The sequence below is a fragment of the Montipora foliosa genome, chromosome 6 (genome assembly GCF_036669935.1).
Source record: "Montipora foliosa isolate CH-2021 chromosome 6, ASM3666993v2, whole genome shotgun sequence".
Lineage (NCBI taxonomy): Eukaryota > Metazoa > Cnidaria > Anthozoa > Scleractinia > Acroporidae > Montipora > Montipora foliosa.
Window position 1 is genome coordinate 48,662,883 of NC_090874.1, and position 17,280 is coordinate 48,680,162.

The following is a 17,280-nucleotide window of genomic DNA, read 5'->3' on the forward strand; positions in this document are numbered from 1 at the left end:
ATTAAAGAAGTTTGAGATAAGCAAGAAGAAGAGAAAACTCGAAGAAAGTGACGCGGGTGCAGTAAAGTTTGAAAGAAGAAGTTGATTGCCAGAAGAGAAGGAAGCACCGAGAAGAAAAAACTCGAAGAAAGTGACGCAGGTGCAGTAAAGTTTGTGGTGGGAAAGAACTTGTCGAGGGTTTTGCTGCTAGTTTGGCACAGGACTGAACTGTTTGACTGTAAATACTGGAGTTACGTAATTAGTATAATTAGTATTATCGTTACGTTTTGTAAAGGAATAGACAATTATTTAAGTAACGTTAGTTTAGGTACGCTAATTATAGTCTGTAATATTAAGCAAGTTTAGGTTTTCTTTTTTTTTCCCTCTTCTAAATTAAAATCTTTAAAATTATATTCGTTATAAGTTTCATGCTTGTGCGTTGCGCAATTGTGGGAAGGGGCGTGTGTGTGTTGTCTTTTTTCGTTTTGTGTGCGAACCCACCATCACAGAAATAAAGGCTTGAAAAAACTTGGGTAACTTAATGTTTCGTTGACGTAGTTTTGAAGTTCAAAGAAAAAAAGATATGTACAATATATGTCACAATTTTTTTAATGAAGTTTGCACTTGTACATTCTCAGATCTTTTACATGTTTCAAGCATAAAGGATTTTGCAAAGGGGCATAAAAATACTTCATATTGGCGAAGTAGCTCAGCAGCAGTTTTTGTGGTCTTTTTTGTATATTAATTTTTCAAATCAAATTTTAAGATTTTATGACATGTAAACAATCTGTATTCATGGTAATTTAATTGCAGAGAATAGGGAGCTTAAGCACGTGCGTTTCTGAGACGCGACTGGCCACCGGAAGTGAGCTGTTGTCTTCACGCAACCACAGTACTGTTACACTATAAAATGTGCACCTTGTCTCGCAATGTTTTGGCGAAATTGTGACGGGCCAAGTTGCACGAAACATTTCACAGTTTCAAGTTGCAAGAGCCGTTGCCGGCCAAAATCGTTGCGAGACAAGTTGCTCGAAAAGTAGAACTTAAAGGGGCTAGGTCACGCTATTTTCGGTAATTTTGTTAATTATGAGCTCTAAACGTCAAATTGACAGAGCAAGAGTCTTTCATTTGCAAAATCACGGCCACATAACATCTGAGAATGATTTTCCAGCTTTGTAAATGACATTTTGATACAGACTGATACAAATTTGAAAAAGGGTGGGCCGACGTTTTTCAAATTTGTCCAAATTCCATCCATTTCAATCCTCTCCAGTTTGTTCCATCCATGTGAAAAGGATACTTTCACTCTATGGCTTTCCAGTCATTCTTGTCGACTGAATCACATGACTTCGTGCTCAGTTGTGAATATAAGCGGGGAGGGGGTAGGGAGTTGTCGGTTGAATCAAGGCAAATAAACATGTAATGTAACGAGGCTCAACAGATCTCATCAGATGTTTTTTGCGTTCTTTACAAGAGTAACAGAGTTACAGAGGTAACAAAGTGACAGAAGTAGCAGAGGTACAGACGTAACAGAAGTACCAGAGTTACAGAGGCAACAGTGTTACAGAGGTAAAAGGGTTACGGAAGTAACAGGGGTGACAGATGTAGCAGAGGTACAGAGGTTACAGAGATAACTGCAGGGTTACAGAGGTAACAAAGTTACAAAGGGAACAGAGTTAGGGCCCGGGCAAACTGCTTCAACATTTGCTTCAACATGCACCCGTTCGATTTTGTTCAAAAGTGCTGTTAAAGCCCTTTGCACCCCACTTTGAACCGCGTTGAAACATGTTGAATTGAAACGAAGTTGAATCGATGTCGAGTGAGTTTAAACGCGTTTAAACGCGTTTAAACTTTGCTTCAATAACCATTCAACATTTCTTTTGTTTTCGCAAATGTTTAATGAAGTTGAAGCGGTTGCCCCTGCCCCCCCCCCCCCCCCCTCCGGTCTTTCAACACCGTTGAGTATGCCTGAAAAATTCAGGACTTCTCTACGCATAATCGCGAGGATCTCTTTCTCAGATGCCTGTGCCATGAACGAAACATTAAACTATTCTTTTTTTTATCGATACAACATACCCCTGGGTGCCTGAGGGATTTTTTTCCGAGGCCCGAGAACGCCACTCGAGTCGAGGGCAAAGTGGTGCCCTTCGATTCGCTTGGCGTTCTTTTGGACCTTGAAAGAAAATTCCTCTGGCACCCAGGGTATACAACACACACTGTAACCCAATGGTGTTTGACGGCTCCTTTTCTGCTTCCAGAAATGTTTATTGCAGCGAGAGAGAACGCTTTCGCAGAGGAAGCAAAATGATTCTCTTTTCGAGAAATCACTCCAGAGCAAGTGCCATTGTTGCCAGTGCGCGCGAATAAAGGAGAAAATAACATGATACGGCAGGGCGCATGCGTAAGATACTCGCCAGACCACAGTGGTCACCACAGTGTTAATGTTAATATGTCAAGTTGGCTTTTTTAAAACGATTATTTTTAAATTATGAGATGCCTATTAACCAAACCGAAATACAAGAAAACGCCAGTTTACAAAAAAATGGAATAAATGTGATGTCGTTATTGCGTTCGTGAAGAACGCACTCTAATCGTGTCAGTCCTGCGGGATGTCTCTCGTGTATCGATCGTGATCCCATAGCAATTGGCCGTTCCGAAATTCAGCAGGGAACTGGGGCGAGTTTCAAATTTTAACTAATCGATGAACTGACACCACCACATGAAAGATCATGTTAAGATTGGTCATTTGACCAAGTATGATGCTTTATGGGTGAACGGAGACCAAGTTATGAACCTAGAAATACGGTTCAAAATCCATACAAACGTCTCTAATTTTGACAAAGGGTCTCTCAAAGCCATATAAACTCAATTTTTTTTTTATCAGTTTAGTGACAACTGTGAAATCCCGTCAAGTAACTACAATTAGAAAGAAGCTGTGATGAAAATCGCTATGTTTGCCCATTTTAAAGAGTATCACGGAAATCATAAAAATTTTAAGAGTTTATATGGTTTTGGGGGACGCTGTATTATGGATTTTGAACCATGTTTCAAGGTCCATAACTTGGTCTCTGTTCACCCTAAAAGCACCATACTTGGCCAAATGACCAATCTCAACATGATCTTTCATGTGGTAGTGTCAGTTTATCGATTAGTTAAAATTTGAAACTCGCCCCAGTTCCCTGCTGAATTTCGGAACGCCCAATTTTAGCGATTGGACGTCATCTTGTTCTGGCAAAAATAGCCTCGATCTCAAGCGATAGTGTGGGAAGTCAAGTCCTGCTGGACAGGGTTTAAAACTTGGATGGGTGACCGTCCGGCAATACCTCGTGCTAGCTGTAAACGCCGGGGAGTCACGCTGTTTGGCTATCCAGCAAAAAAAGGCTACTGATATCCCACAAAACTTATATTTTATGATAACATATGTATTCATGATTGTTTTTAACAAAATTATTAGCAGCAAGATAACAGTCAAAATAATTATAACGTGGTGATACCTTCATTACTGAACAAATACTATAAAAGGGTACAAAACGATACTCCCCAAAATATACAACTACTTTCAAAAGCCCCGTCGATGACAAAACAGGAATCGAACGGACCTCACTAATTCTTGATTACTGCTAGTTTACTGATGGAGGCTTTCACTCCTCTTAAGTTACGCATCCAACCTTGATTTACATATTTATCTCCTTTGTTTCGAAATAACGGTGAACGAAATTTGTGAAGAGGAATCGTTACGTCGGAAACAGGGAAACCAAGGGATCTGGAACTTAGAGAGCCACTCGCCAAAAAGTGGCTGACCGCAAATCTCGTACCCAGAGTCCGCGGGCTTTTTGGTCAGCGGGCGCTCACCCGCGGACCAAAAAGCCCGAGGACTCTGGGTCCGAGATTGTCTGACCGCGGGCTTTTCTACAATGAACTTTAAGCGCGTTTCTTCTAAATGCTTCCGATGTCCCTATACAATTTAACTCTATCTGGAAGCTTCTCTCCAAACAGTAAAGGATCAGCTCTGAACTCGACCGTCTCCAGCGGCATGTGACCGTAGGCTCGGACGAATTCGTTCAGGCACTCGGATCGCTCCACGAAATGGCTTGGGTCTGCCCATAGAGATTCTGTCAGACAATCTGGGCAGCGGAATCGCTTTCTAGGTGTAACCTATACCAGATAAATTTCACGAAAACATTAGCTTATAATGACAAACAATCAGTGGCAAAAGTCTTAAAACGTTCACCATTTTAGGTTGGTTTTCTTCCTTAGCTTCAAGAAATTTCCACCTTTTCCCCAGAACAACGTTAGCAATCGTGAACGGACATTTCCTAGTCTATGTCAACATTGGTTGGGGGGGGGGGGGGGGGGAGGGGAGTTTCATTTTGAAACTTTTACTGGAATTTCGACAGCTGCGCTTAGTTTATGAAGTCTGAAAAGTTTTCAGGCCCATACTTGCGCAAACGTCCCAACTACTTTTGCCACTGATTGTAGCTCCCACGAGTCCCCATATTAGCTCGGTGGTAGAGAATCCGAACTAGCAGTAATCGCAAGCTCGTAGGTTCAACGACTGCAAGGGAGCACTCGGCTCGGATTTTTCCGAGTATCCCGGGTCACCATCGAGGATATAATCTCTTCGTAGCATCGGCGTTTTGAAAACTAGTAAGTAATACAACTGCAACGTATATTCATCAAATCTCAGTTGGAAATATGGCCCTCTTCTAAAGCTAGAACTCTGACCAGTGGCAAATAGTGAACATTACAAACACGCCCAAACTAAACTTTCCTCATTCTGATTTTGGTTAAAGAACACAAATCTAATAAACTTCATGATTAACCCGGGGACATCAACGGTAAGACTCGTAAGGTGTATCTCACCCTTATCTTGAAGGGGTTCGGTGACGCTCTTGGGGGGTGGGGGGGGGGGGGTATTAACGACCTGGAAGATTCGGCTTATCGATAAATACTGGCAACAGGATATTTAGACCAAGGAGTCATTTTACTACCAAAGACCAGAATGCTTCCTCAAAAGACCTTATTGTTACTCAGAGTTACTTCCTTAACTTGAAATAACGAGACAATATTATTACTGACAGAGTTTGCCTGACAGTTTTGGTAACTGAATAGTCTTCGCCGAGTTGTCTCAGTAAACGATGGGTTTGCGCTAATCCTGGGCCAAGTATCGAAGGGTTGCAATGGTATTGACTCAACGTTGGAGACTTGTCAAATAAAACAATGTCTTTGGAGTTAATAATTTATTGTCAATTGCTATGGGCACGAACTCCGGATTAGATCACCGTTGCTCTACCGAATAAACCCTTTGCATAAATAGACCATAAATGGCAATGTACATCCTAAGCCTCATTACAAGGACGAGACTAAGGATGTACAAAGTATTGTTATTCAAATTTGCGTGCCATTTATGCAAAGGCTCTATGAGCTACAAGGGCACATTGCTTTCATCCTGTCTTTTCACGGGAACACATGAGCCCAAGAAATTGACCTGCTCCCAACTGTGTTGCTTCATAGCTCAGTTGGTAGAGCAATGCACCAGCAGAGCATAGGTCATGGTTTCAAATCTCGTTGGAGCAAACTGAATTTTCAGGTGTCTCTAAGTGAAATTGCTTAAAATGTCCAGATAAGTACATGCAAGGATAACTTCTCCCTTTGGTTTCTCTAGAGTAACGGCTATCCCACGTAACCCGTGGAACGTTTAGGTTTACAAAAGTCCGGTTTAACGTTACCTTTATAGGAGCCTTGCCAGTGTAGTTGGAGACCATGAAGTTCATTGCAATATCTTCACAGTTCATGTGTTTGTCGACCCAGTCACGGATATAAGAAGGCATCATGTAAGTGAACAGGTGACTAAAATACTATAGAGAAGAACAGTACGGTCATTGTATTAAGCCTAATTTTCACTAGCGACACAAGCACAAGCACAAGCGCACGCACCAGCATAAGTAACTTATGCTTGTGAAAACGAACGTTGACATGAGCATCAAAATCAACCACGGCATCCGCCATTTTGTTCAAATGCTCAGTGCGAGTGCGTTAATTGGCCAGACGTAGCAAATTTCCTTGTGCTTATGCTGCGTTTCGTTTTCACACGACGCAAGCGAACGCAAGCATAAGCGCAACTACAAGGAAAAGGGAAAAAAATTGATCCTCGTGCTTTGTGCTTGTAATTAACAATTAGACCCGTAGCCCGCAAGGGCTACGGGTCAATAGCCCATGAGGCGAAGCCTGACTAATTTCTACTGCATTAACATTTTTATTACAAAATTTTACATTATCATGATTTGCTTTTCATAACTTTCATATCTTGTTTCATGTTACACACCATGCGTGTTTTAGCGGTCGGTGACCACTTTTTCATCATTTCGGATATGAGTAAAACAAGTTGTTTTAAATCTAGACATTTCATCAATAACTATATAATAAACAGAACATTACATGGCCGCTTGGGGATACGAATGTTATCTTCTCGTCCTGAAAATATCTCTCACGAGTGAGCGAAGCGAACGAGTGAGAGATACCTTCACCTCTTCAAAGGGAATTATATAGACGATATTACATGGCCGCGCGGGGATACGAATTTTATCTTCGAGTGCTGAAAGTAGCTCTCACGGGTGAGCGAAGCGAACGAGCGACTGATACTTTCAGCAGGAGAAGATAAAATTCGTATCCCCGCGCGGCCATGTAATATCCTCTATATAATTCCCTTGACGATGAGATAGCTTTGTTTTGATTGCTTTTTACAACAGTGGGCGTGCTGAATCTCCCAAGGAAGGCGTTCTGTAAATAAATCTACTCGGGAAAGGGTTGATTCCTAGGCCAATTATAGAAGATAGAAGCTCCTCTTGATGAGTTCCTGGTGGTTTTAATTTTACGGAAGGGAGTGTTTTACCGGGAACTAAAACACTCGTAGAATCAATACGGGCACTACATCCGGGAACCGAGTGGGGTATTCTTCGTATCTAAACTGAGTTGTCATATTGAGCAACGACGTCACGATTCCCGCCTTTTTTGTTTGTATTGAACTGTGAAGATTATTCATCCAGTAAGTACATTGTATTACTGAAAAAAAAGGATTAAATCTTGTAACGCCCTCTCTCATGTGACTAGTCACGCGCATTGCATGACTAGTCACGACTCCACCATTGACTTGATGAAGTCTGATGGTTTTGGACGAAACGTCGTCAAGTTTAACATAAGTCTAGTACAAGATTTAATTATTATTTTTTGTTTGTATTAATACCCAGTATTTGTATTAAAGCCTGCGTTTCTATCTTTACCATGTAATACCATGTATTGTCCATAAAATAAAAAGAAAATTACACGTCAGCTTCTCGCCGTCGTGTAATATCCTCTAAGTATTGGAAATGGAGGAGATTTGCCATTGCTGGAACATGGTGACATGAGTAAATAAATAGCGAATAGTTAATCAATAATTAACAAATAAATACATTAAATGACGAATAAATTAAGTGAATGAACTTCGCTCTAACGAGGGGATAACGCTCGAAAACGCCAGCTCATAAATCTATCTTACGATGGCTAATTCACCTCCATTAACTCGTTTGATAAAATCAAATTTTCTTGTTTCACTCCTTTGCAGCCGTCACGCAACGCGCGCCACATCAATGGCGGAGCGTTGCGTGATATCTCAAAAACCGCTGCAAAGCTGACCACACCGATGCAGCACCACGGTTTCTATATTAACTAACCCGATATATCACTGGGTGGGGAGGTGCGGCGCGGCCCCTCATACCCTGACCCTGTTTAAGACAAATATCACTGATTTTCCTACCCATTTTAAGACAGAATTCCGCTTTTTGATACCCTGTTTAGGACATTTAACCCAGTTTAAGACAAAAATTGATAAATCGATACCCTGATTAAGACAAAAAATGATAAATTCGATACCCTGTTCAAGACAAAAATCCCGAAAAACATACCCTGGCTGGCCCCCCCCCCCCCCCCCCCCGGGCTAACCCTTCATTTTACTATATCAATGTGATGTCCTATTATGTGCCAATGCTAATCTCTCACGAACGTAGTCATTCGAAACTCCACTGGATTTTCATGCAGGAGGTCGCAGGTTCCATCTCTGGCCGGAACGACGCCAGAATGGTTCAAAATTATTCAATTGGTTTAAAAAGAGAAAATGTAGAGCACACAGTATACCTACCTTGTGATGAAACGCGCATCCTGTAAGCACCATGGACACATTGTTTGTCCACTCTGATTCGTACTTAAACCGAGAGCTGCTGTTTTGATTGGTGTGAACGCGACCTGGAAATCCCACTAGACGGTCGGGGAACTCTCTCCAAGCCTGATTAACAAATCGAATGGCTTTCAGACAGAAAACTAACAACTGTTGAGTTTCGTAAAACTAAAACCAGGTTAATAACGCTGTACAATCAAAACAAACCAATATGATCCTAGACGGAAGATGTCGTTGACGTTTACCTATTGTTATCAATGTGCCAACCAGAGCCTCACTGGCTTTCGAAACAATGGGTCTTTTGTTCCTGTGGTTGGCACATTTGAATAACAAAAGAAATGTTTGTAAACATTAAATATCTTCCCTATAAAGCAATCTTACACAGAAAGCGAATAGCGTAAACAAACGCAAGCGAGGAAAAATCACGGAACGAAATCTCCCGAACACAGCTGAGGAAAATTGAATGCAATCGAGTCACATCTACATCTACATCTACATATTCCAGCACTTGGAAAAGTCCCTTACTTATGGCTGTTTGTGCTAAGGTGGCCTCATTCACCACAAGCCTTTTTAGAGACATCAGCGACAAGCCGGCCACTTCTGCCGGAGAGAATAGGACAGCCACAACACAGGGGACTTCACACACGATAGCGATGCAAGCGGTGTGATTTTGATTATTGAATCGCGAAATCCTGCGGTATGACAAGACAATTAAAAGTTCATTTACTGAGATTCAAATGTCGCAAGATTTTTCTAGTTCATTTGCGCAAACTATCACCTATCACTTTCTTGATTCGGAAGGGTTGCCACCAACATGCGTGGAGAAAAACTCCTAAACATTTCAGTGACTTCCCACTCAGTGACCACACCCCAATCTTAACAGTCTTCATTACCTGGAAGCCAAACTCCAGTTCATCTGGTGTGAGCATCAAAATGTCATCATCGATGGCAAGAATGGCCTCTGTTTCCACTTCATTGTATGGATAAAACCTACAAGACATAACCTAAGTTCATTTGAGAGCGTTTAACAATCGTACCAGGTGTTCCTATGGATTTGGCGCGAAAACCTCGCGCAGCCATCTGGGCGTTCTCGCGCAGAACAGTACATGCACCAGAATTCCCTGTTTCCCCTCGAAGGCTTTTAATTTGGGATTCTCATTTATTAGTGACTTCTCCCGCTTTCTGCGAGCTTCCGCAAGCAAGTCAAGTAAGTCAATTTATTTAACGTCGGTAGTTCCTTCAGTTATGAAACTGGTATCAATGGAAGCCGACGGTGTGCCTTTAGCCCCCTCCCTCTGTCAGTGCTCCGTTTCACGGATATTTAAAGCTATAGTTAGGCTGATCAGAGGAAAGTGGAAACAGACGTTGAAGTCACCAAGGATCGAAGTGGAGACCCCTTGCTCCGAAAGCCGCGCACTAGCCAACTGAGCTACGCCTGCAAATGTTGGTTTTAACGGAAGATAAGCAGGAGTCAATCTGAAAATCTCGTCAATCAACGCACAAACTGGATGAAGGCGATTGCTCTCACCACGTTACGGAGCATTACCAGTTGATCGCTCACCCAGGCAGTAACCCTTCCCCTGCCCTTACCAAAAGGTTCTAACTTCGCTTAGCAGCTCTTTATGAAATCGCTCACGTCGTAAGCCAAAAACGAATTCTACAAAAGGGACACTTCACCTGTTACTGAGCTTGTTTTCCTTTGTTCTCACCACTTTTACAGGCTTGGATAGTTTTGGCCACTTGGCAACTGTGAACGGTAATCATAATTAAGAAAACGGAAGCCTTTTTTAGGCGCCATTGCACTGTGCAACGTTTACTGGAGGTGACTTTCTACGAGAAAGTTAATTGCTGAAAATAATTTCATGTCTGCTGTTACAATAAATGGATTTTATACATTCTTCACCTCCCTCGAGGACTATTAGTAATAGTTCTCGAGTACCGAAAAGCGTGACGCTTTCTTTCGTTTTATTCCCAAATATATATATTTTCAACTTGCATTTGCTAACTTTATTATTGCCTTTTCTGTCCGACTAGTTGGGTGATACTAAAACAATTAGACCCTTCGCCCTCAAGGGCCACGGCTTCGCCTCATGGGCTATTGACCCTATGGGTCTAATTGTTAATTATAATCTTCCGGGAGTGACATCACCATGTCATTGTGAGTAAACCATTTGTTGCAGTAGAGAGCTGCAGATACCATCACAAAACACACCTTAACAGATATGCTTCTCACTTCAAACGAAGGCAAAACAAAAGGAAACACTACAAATTGTTCATATACTTACCTGATGGAGGGGCTTTATTTACATTGTTCCATACAACAACAATCTGCAAGACAAAAAGTCACCATTTTGTTGATTTCAAAGTGTGCACCAGAATCCCACATCTTTAGAGTAATGTCTGTAAACGTGATTCCCTTGTCTAGTATTAAAAAACCAACGATTGTAACTGGTTATCTTTGAAACAACAGTCCCCTATAATCCCTTCATTAAATCTTTGAGTAAGTGGAGGAGTATTTATTGCACCAGCCTCCTTCCCCAAGTTGCTGGTTTGAGGCCTCGCCTTGTCACTGTGTTGTTTCCTTGGACACAGAACTTTGTTCCACACTCAGTTTGTCTACCCACCAAACTGTAGAAATGGGTATCTGCAACGTACTGCTGGGGGTAACGTTAAACCCCTCCATGGACTACCTTCCTGTCCAGGGAGGAGATAGAAATACTCTCAATGCTTCAAGCTATAAAAACAGATCTAGAGTAGCCTGAGTAGCAGCCCAAGGGGAGTGTGGGGGAAGGGTGGGATAAACTGTAACTGTGTAAGCCCCAGTGGCACATGTGTGACTTTGCCTTTGCTCAAAACTTTGAGTAATTGGTGTGATTTAAAAACTTACTTTTGTCAAGCTGGGAGTATCAGCAATCTTTGTGATCACTTTAAACATTGTGTCCACTCGGTCATAACATAGAACAACTGCAGTAAAGCCTTGATTTTGATAAGGACGCAATGGCAGGAACAGAGGTGGTAAAAGAGAGGCCTGTTGAGATTTGGACCACAAACTTCTTGTAAGTTAACTGGAGGCCTGACTGAATGCAAGAGTGAGATGCATACAAAATTTTACAAACTGACCCCGTACCCTTCCCATCAACTTGATGTGGGTTGTTTCCGGAAAGAAAGCAATTGACGCCACAAAGTGACCTTCTAACTCTTTTTCCCAAGGTACACATTAACGCTTCCATAAACCATAACCCTAAAATAACATGAACGCAAATGTTTACCCTATTGTACAGTTATGAATGCCTTTATCAAGACTAAGAATTTAACAGGGGTGAAAAGCAGTTTAAGGGGGGGTAGCTCTGAACTACCAAACCATTGCTTTGGACTCCTTCAGATAGTCATTTCTCAAATAAGCTAACTCTACAGTTATCCTTTTTCGCCAAGTGTGAAAATAACATGAACTCAAATGTTTACCCTATTGTTGTGAATGCCTTTATCAAGACTAAGCATTTGTAACAGCACATGCAATCCTGGGGCTGGTTGCTCGAAGCCTGGTTAGTGCTAACCGTTGCTTAAGAGGTATCAAAACCTATAGGTTTCCATGGGATTTAACGCTGGTTAGCGCTAACTGTGCTTCAAGCAACTTGGGCCTGGACACAAGCGGTTTGCCTTGGGCCTTGATTTCTCAAGATTAGCTCAAACTAAAAAGGGTCTGAAACACATCTCGTACAGTACTAGCTGTATCAATAATAAAATCATCATTCATACTTGTCTACTCTCAGGTCAGAGTGGCTACGGCACTTGCTTTAACCTTTGATCGAAGATACTTGGGTTAAAGACCTGTCCTGAACTCAATAATTTTGTTTCTAGTGGTCTCTAGTTCATCTTCTTAGTTGCCCTTGTAAATGGCCAAATGATTTGATTATGGCCAGTTTTTCTGTTCTGTTAAATCATTAATGTTTCATTGGCTCTGGGAAGTCCCTTGACGGAATAATCAACCATTAACCTCTTGACTCCTGTATGACCCCCACTAGACCCTTCTCCAAAATGGCGGCAGAAAATTCAAGCAAGTTAAAATTAAAAACACATACCAGCACTAGAAAGAACATATCTGGTGTAATATCAGCTGAGAAAATGTAAGTTGAAAAATGAAAAGTTTACAGACATTTGTATGACTGGGGGTACGGCGTATACCCCCAGTCATACAAACACTTGTAAATTTGTCAAATTTCATTTTTCAACTTACATTTTCTCAGCTGATGTAACACCTAATATGCTGAAACTTTGCAAGGTTAGAGGTACTAAATTAAAGTTGCTCTCTTTATTTCTGGTACCAGTTTTTCATTCAGTTCAATTTTAACTCTTTCAAATCCATTGCCGCCATTTTGGAGAAGGGTCTATTGACGAGTAAAATCGATTAAGTCTCACTCCCAGGAGTCAATGGGTTAAGGAATCTTGAAAAATGTCCTGTTGGAGGATATCATTTTCATGAAGTACTTTTCTTCCCTAATCCTCTCTTCACTGACTTAAACTTTGTACCAGTGTATACCGGTATTTCACAAGTGCCAACTCACCGTTTCTGTGTCCTTAGTAGTAATGAATGGTGCATTCCAGTCCTGTGATAAAGGAGATGATCAACAGGAGTGAAAAACAGTTTAAGTGGGGTGGCTCTTAACTACCAAACCATTGCTATGGACTCCTTCAAATAGTCATTTCTCACATCCCTTAACTCTACAGTTATTCTTTTTCGCCAAGTGTGTTCTATGTAACATTTCTTTGTCTGGTTTGACTCACAACCATACTTGGTAAATCATGTGACCAAAACAGAAAATGCCTATCAAATAAAAACTCAGCGAGTTATATACGTTTTACTCAAAATTTTAATGCAACAGTATGAGAACATTCCATTCCAAATCTTTACCATGGATTTTTGAAAAAATAGTTTCTCAAAAAAATTGACGTCATAAGGCCCTCCTTTGCTACACTTTTCAAAATATCAGTTCCAGTTTTTGTCCAAATAGAAATTCCATGCTACAGTTTACGAAAAATGATGGGACTTTTCCCATCGAGTGAAAAAACCACCTCTTCCTTTCGTTTCCTGAGAGTTTTACATGTTTTTCACTGAAAAGCACAGCAGAGGGCTGGGAATAGTTGCACACACACCTTCTGATTTAGGTGATGTCAGATTTCCATTGAAAAAGTTACTTCGAAGAACCATCCATGCAACCCTTTTGTAGGGCTCTTGACTAAAAAGATTCCTTAGAAACCATTGTCTTTCTGTAGTTAAGAGCCCCCCTTAAGTTCCTACTTGAGGCATTGCCTTTGTGGTGATTTGTGACTGATGGCATTGATTAGAAAAAGAAGCAAGTTAAGGCCTCCTATTTACATGAAGCTGACATTTATGTTAATAGTCCCAGAAGGGCTCATATGAAGGGTATTCATCTACAACAGAGGGAATAAAAATTTCATTTCTCCAGGTGTCCTTATGTCCAGGTACAGTAAATCATCACCTTCATCAAATCCTTAATGATGATAATGAATTCAAGGCTGCTGCCTAACGGTTGCCTGGGGTGCCTTATTTGTGAGAACTGGTAGCCCAACAGGGGCCTAAACTTTCATCCCAGCTGGAGATTAAACAATGAAAAAAAGCAATATGGTTGGAGAGAGATGACAGGGGGGGGGGAAGGGTGGTGGGCGCTGGGTTAATTAATTAATTCTGGGCTCTTGAAACAATGACTCTGGCTACTAACTTTTAATTTTGGGAGCCCGAATTTTCTTAGGCAGCAGCCTTGATGATGATGCATGCATTCTACTTGGAAGTCTGGATAGTGATCTATGATATTTTTGATCTGGTCCTAGCATGTAAGCAGGCTTTCTCTCTCTGCAGTGGAGTCCCCAGTCCCTCGAAGATCTTGCTCGCAGGCGAATGTGGCCCCTCTATGAATGACACATGGATAATGATATTTCTCAGCACACATGTGAAACGGGAAAATATGAAGAGCCCAGACTTAACCAAGGCATAGTGGTCTTGGACCTTGGTTGAGATTGGGTTGGGTTCAATACACTGTAATAGTGTTATTATGAGAAATATTAATGTACTTACTTCATATTTCCAGGCTGTGTAATGATAAACTCTGTCATTTATAACCCTTAAAGTAGTGAGAGCAATCTTTCCTATGGAGCTAAAGTATTTGTCCCAAAACAACTTTCCCTAAAATCAAAAGAGTATTAAACTATGTTCAACCAAAGGAAATAAAAATTTAGGCAAAGTTAAAATCAAGGCATTACTGGCCAGCAGTGTTACAAACTTAAGATATTGGGGAGCACCCTTTGCATGCTACAGGGGCGTTTACAGCTCAACGTTGCAGATCATTGCGGATCTTTCAGCTGTGCTTTTTGGCTCGTCTTTTTGCTCCCACCCACTTCTCCCTCTGGCAGGGATGGAATGGTATCCACTGACTGCTGGGTCAGTGTGACAGGCGCCAGGTGGTGAACTGTGGTAGGCTTGCCATGTCCCCTCCTCGTTGTGTGTGGACATGCGCGTCCATCGCGACTCTTTCAGGTGCCTAACCTCAAGGTCAGCTTGCCAATGAGTTAACATTATAAAAAGGCAAAGAACTAGTTTTCTTTATGCTGGAAATGAATAGGCGATTTTCCTTTGTTTTGATGAAAACCCACGGCCACTGATCACAATAATATTGGGTTAACCCTTGAACTCCCAGTGGCTACTTACAGATTTTACCCTGTCTCATGCCAGACGATTTTACTTTTCAATGGGGGCCCCCTCGGGCCTTTAAGGGTTAAAACCATAAGAGAGACAAGGTTTTCCCTTGTTGTCCATAGACATAGGAATGCCAAAAAACAACCAGTGATTACGGCATTTTAAAAAATACTGAGAAAGGTCACAACAGAAGTTTATAGCAGTTTGCAAATAGAGTAATAATAATTGGCTCTTTGCGTCTATGCAGACAGTCTTTGCAGCTAGTAGACTAAATAAGGGCTATCTGTTGTTTTCTGGTTCACAGTTGAGACATCCTTCTCTTGCAGCTTCTTTCATGGCTGATTCTGCCAATGTTGGAAGCTCAACTTCTGTCACAGTAAGTACATATAAGTGACATGCCACATCACTCTCTGTTGCTGTTGTTGTCCTTTCGGCACTGGCGTTTCTCAATCTGGTTGTTGAACATGCTGTTCTCTAGTAGGTGTCCTTGTTTCGGTCTTCCCCTATGTCTCTTACCCTGAGCCATTTCCCCATAGAGCAGCTGTTTTGAAATGCGTGTATCATCCATTCTTCTCACATGTCCTAGCCATTTCAGTCTTCTTTTGCACATGCTTTGAAGATTTGCTTGCTCCCGGACCAGTACTTTGGTGTTGGTTATTCCGTCATTCCAAGTTATGCCCAAGATCATCTCAGATGAAAGATGTCAAGTCTCAAATAGAGTCGCAAGTCACAAATAGAGTGGACAAAGTCAAAATGCTTTTTATGAATAATAATAATAATAATAAATGCCCCTTAAGTGGGGCTTTTAATACTGGGCGATGTGTTGACCTAGTTAGGGTGTCTTTTAGCTGCAAGACATTTCATGAAGAGTGGACATTTATTTCACCATTAATTTTAGGTAATTTGAATTGCACATGCTTTTCCCTTTCTGTCATTAAAAAAAAAACAAATAATGACAATAATAATCATGATAAATGACAAGCAAAAGAAGATACTACACATAACAAATTCAATGCTACTTAAATTAATGAATATATTATACCTGTATATATCATACCTGTTTTCTCATGTCTATAATTTCATTGGTTGATATCTCCTTTAAAATGGCAGGGATGCTATGAATTTCACTTTCCACTATACGAACTACAGCTCTAAAATTTAAGAAATTAATGATTCATTTCTTTAATTAGTGAATGAATCAATAATGTCATGTCTGTAGTGAGGTAATCTGATGTAGGAAATGTCATGGAAATCAAAGGTGTGAAATTGTATATGCTGAGGAAGTGCCATATCCATGATTGAGTTTTAATGTTGATGTTATTTTGACCTCTAAACACCACAATAATTATCATCTTAAAATTTAACTTTATTTGGAACTTGACAAACAAAGTGATCACCACCTAATGATAACATATATAATTCATGCACTATTATTTTTGAGAGCTGTAATCTTACCTTTTCCAATCTAACACATCAAAAAATGGCAAAACATAGTCGTCACTGACAATAATAGGGATGCACCCCTGCAACAAAAGTTTTAAAATAAACAAAGTTCCAGTTTTGACTTCTGTTGAATAGGAAATGAGACAAATCCCTTAATGCTGTTTCTTTAGCTTTTGCAAAATGAACATGACTTGTTTATAACAGAATTATGATAATAATAATAATTGTTGCACAAAAAGTATGTGCAACTGCCATTAATTAGAGCGTTGGGTTTCTGAATCATCACACAATCTTCTCTATCTTTCATGTGTGTGTTCAGTATTAGATTCACCCAATTCAACATGGTTTGGGGCTACTAGTTTTTAGTATTCTGCTAGACAAGGAACAAGGAAAATGTGGTTCACTAAGAATATCCAGAATGCTCATTCCTTTGGCAGAATTGTGCATATGGCATGCAGAAAGGCCAAACTATTAAGAGGCCTTGTGATCTCAAAAATGGATAGTGGTGGAAATGACCATTACATTATAAGAATTATTAGTAAACTAGTATCTTCCCACTGAGCAGTCCTTTCTTTCTTTCAGTCTTTTATGATTATTGTAATGAAGTTGTTTGAGTATCTAGTATAATCATGTTATTTTGCTTTCAACTGGCACACAAACAAAGCAATTATTAATATGAAAAGCAAACTGATTATGTAGAGACTAGCAATGTTAATTGAGTGAAAATGCAGCAAACGAAACCAATAATATTAGCTTTTAATGGGGACAAATGCAGCCAACTCTCCTGCCAATCAAATATACCATCATGGCTTGCCGTATGTGCACATTTATTTTTAGCAAATCTTGTCTGAGAAACCCTTATTTTATTTTGGATAACCCTATTAGATCACACAGGGAGGGTGCGAGGGGAAAAAGCTTCACTTAGTGGTCAAGACTA

General features: G+C 40.6%; 1 protein-coding gene across 1 annotated transcript in view; it reads right to left on the minus strand.

Annotated features, from left to right (window-relative positions):
- Window positions 1-3,369: 3,369 nt before the first annotated feature.
- The window catches only part of LOC138007574 (exostosin-2-like), a 22,237-nt gene continuing 8,326 nt past the window's right edge, over window positions 3,370-17,280 (minus strand). Inside the window, exons 5-15 of the mRNA XM_068854563.1 lie at window positions 16,356-16,423; window positions 15,958-16,051; window positions 14,283-14,390; window positions 12,754-12,795; window positions 11,079-11,219; window positions 10,477-10,519; window positions 9,869-9,938; window positions 9,085-9,181; window positions 8,156-8,299; window positions 5,709-5,837; window positions 3,370-4,134 (exon numbers count right to left, since the gene is read on the minus strand). Of these exons, the coding sequence (XP_068710664.1) occupies window positions 3,916-4,134; window positions 5,709-5,837; window positions 8,156-8,299; window positions 9,085-9,181; window positions 9,869-9,938; window positions 10,477-10,519; window positions 11,079-11,219; window positions 12,754-12,795; window positions 14,283-14,390; window positions 15,958-16,051; window positions 16,356-16,423 (1,155 nt within the window). The 3' untranslated portion in view covers window positions 3,370-3,915. The remainder of the gene's footprint in view (window positions 4,135-5,708; window positions 5,838-8,155; window positions 8,300-9,084; window positions 9,182-9,868; window positions 9,939-10,476; window positions 10,520-11,078; window positions 11,220-12,753; window positions 12,796-14,282; window positions 14,391-15,957; window positions 16,052-16,355; window positions 16,424-17,280) is intronic.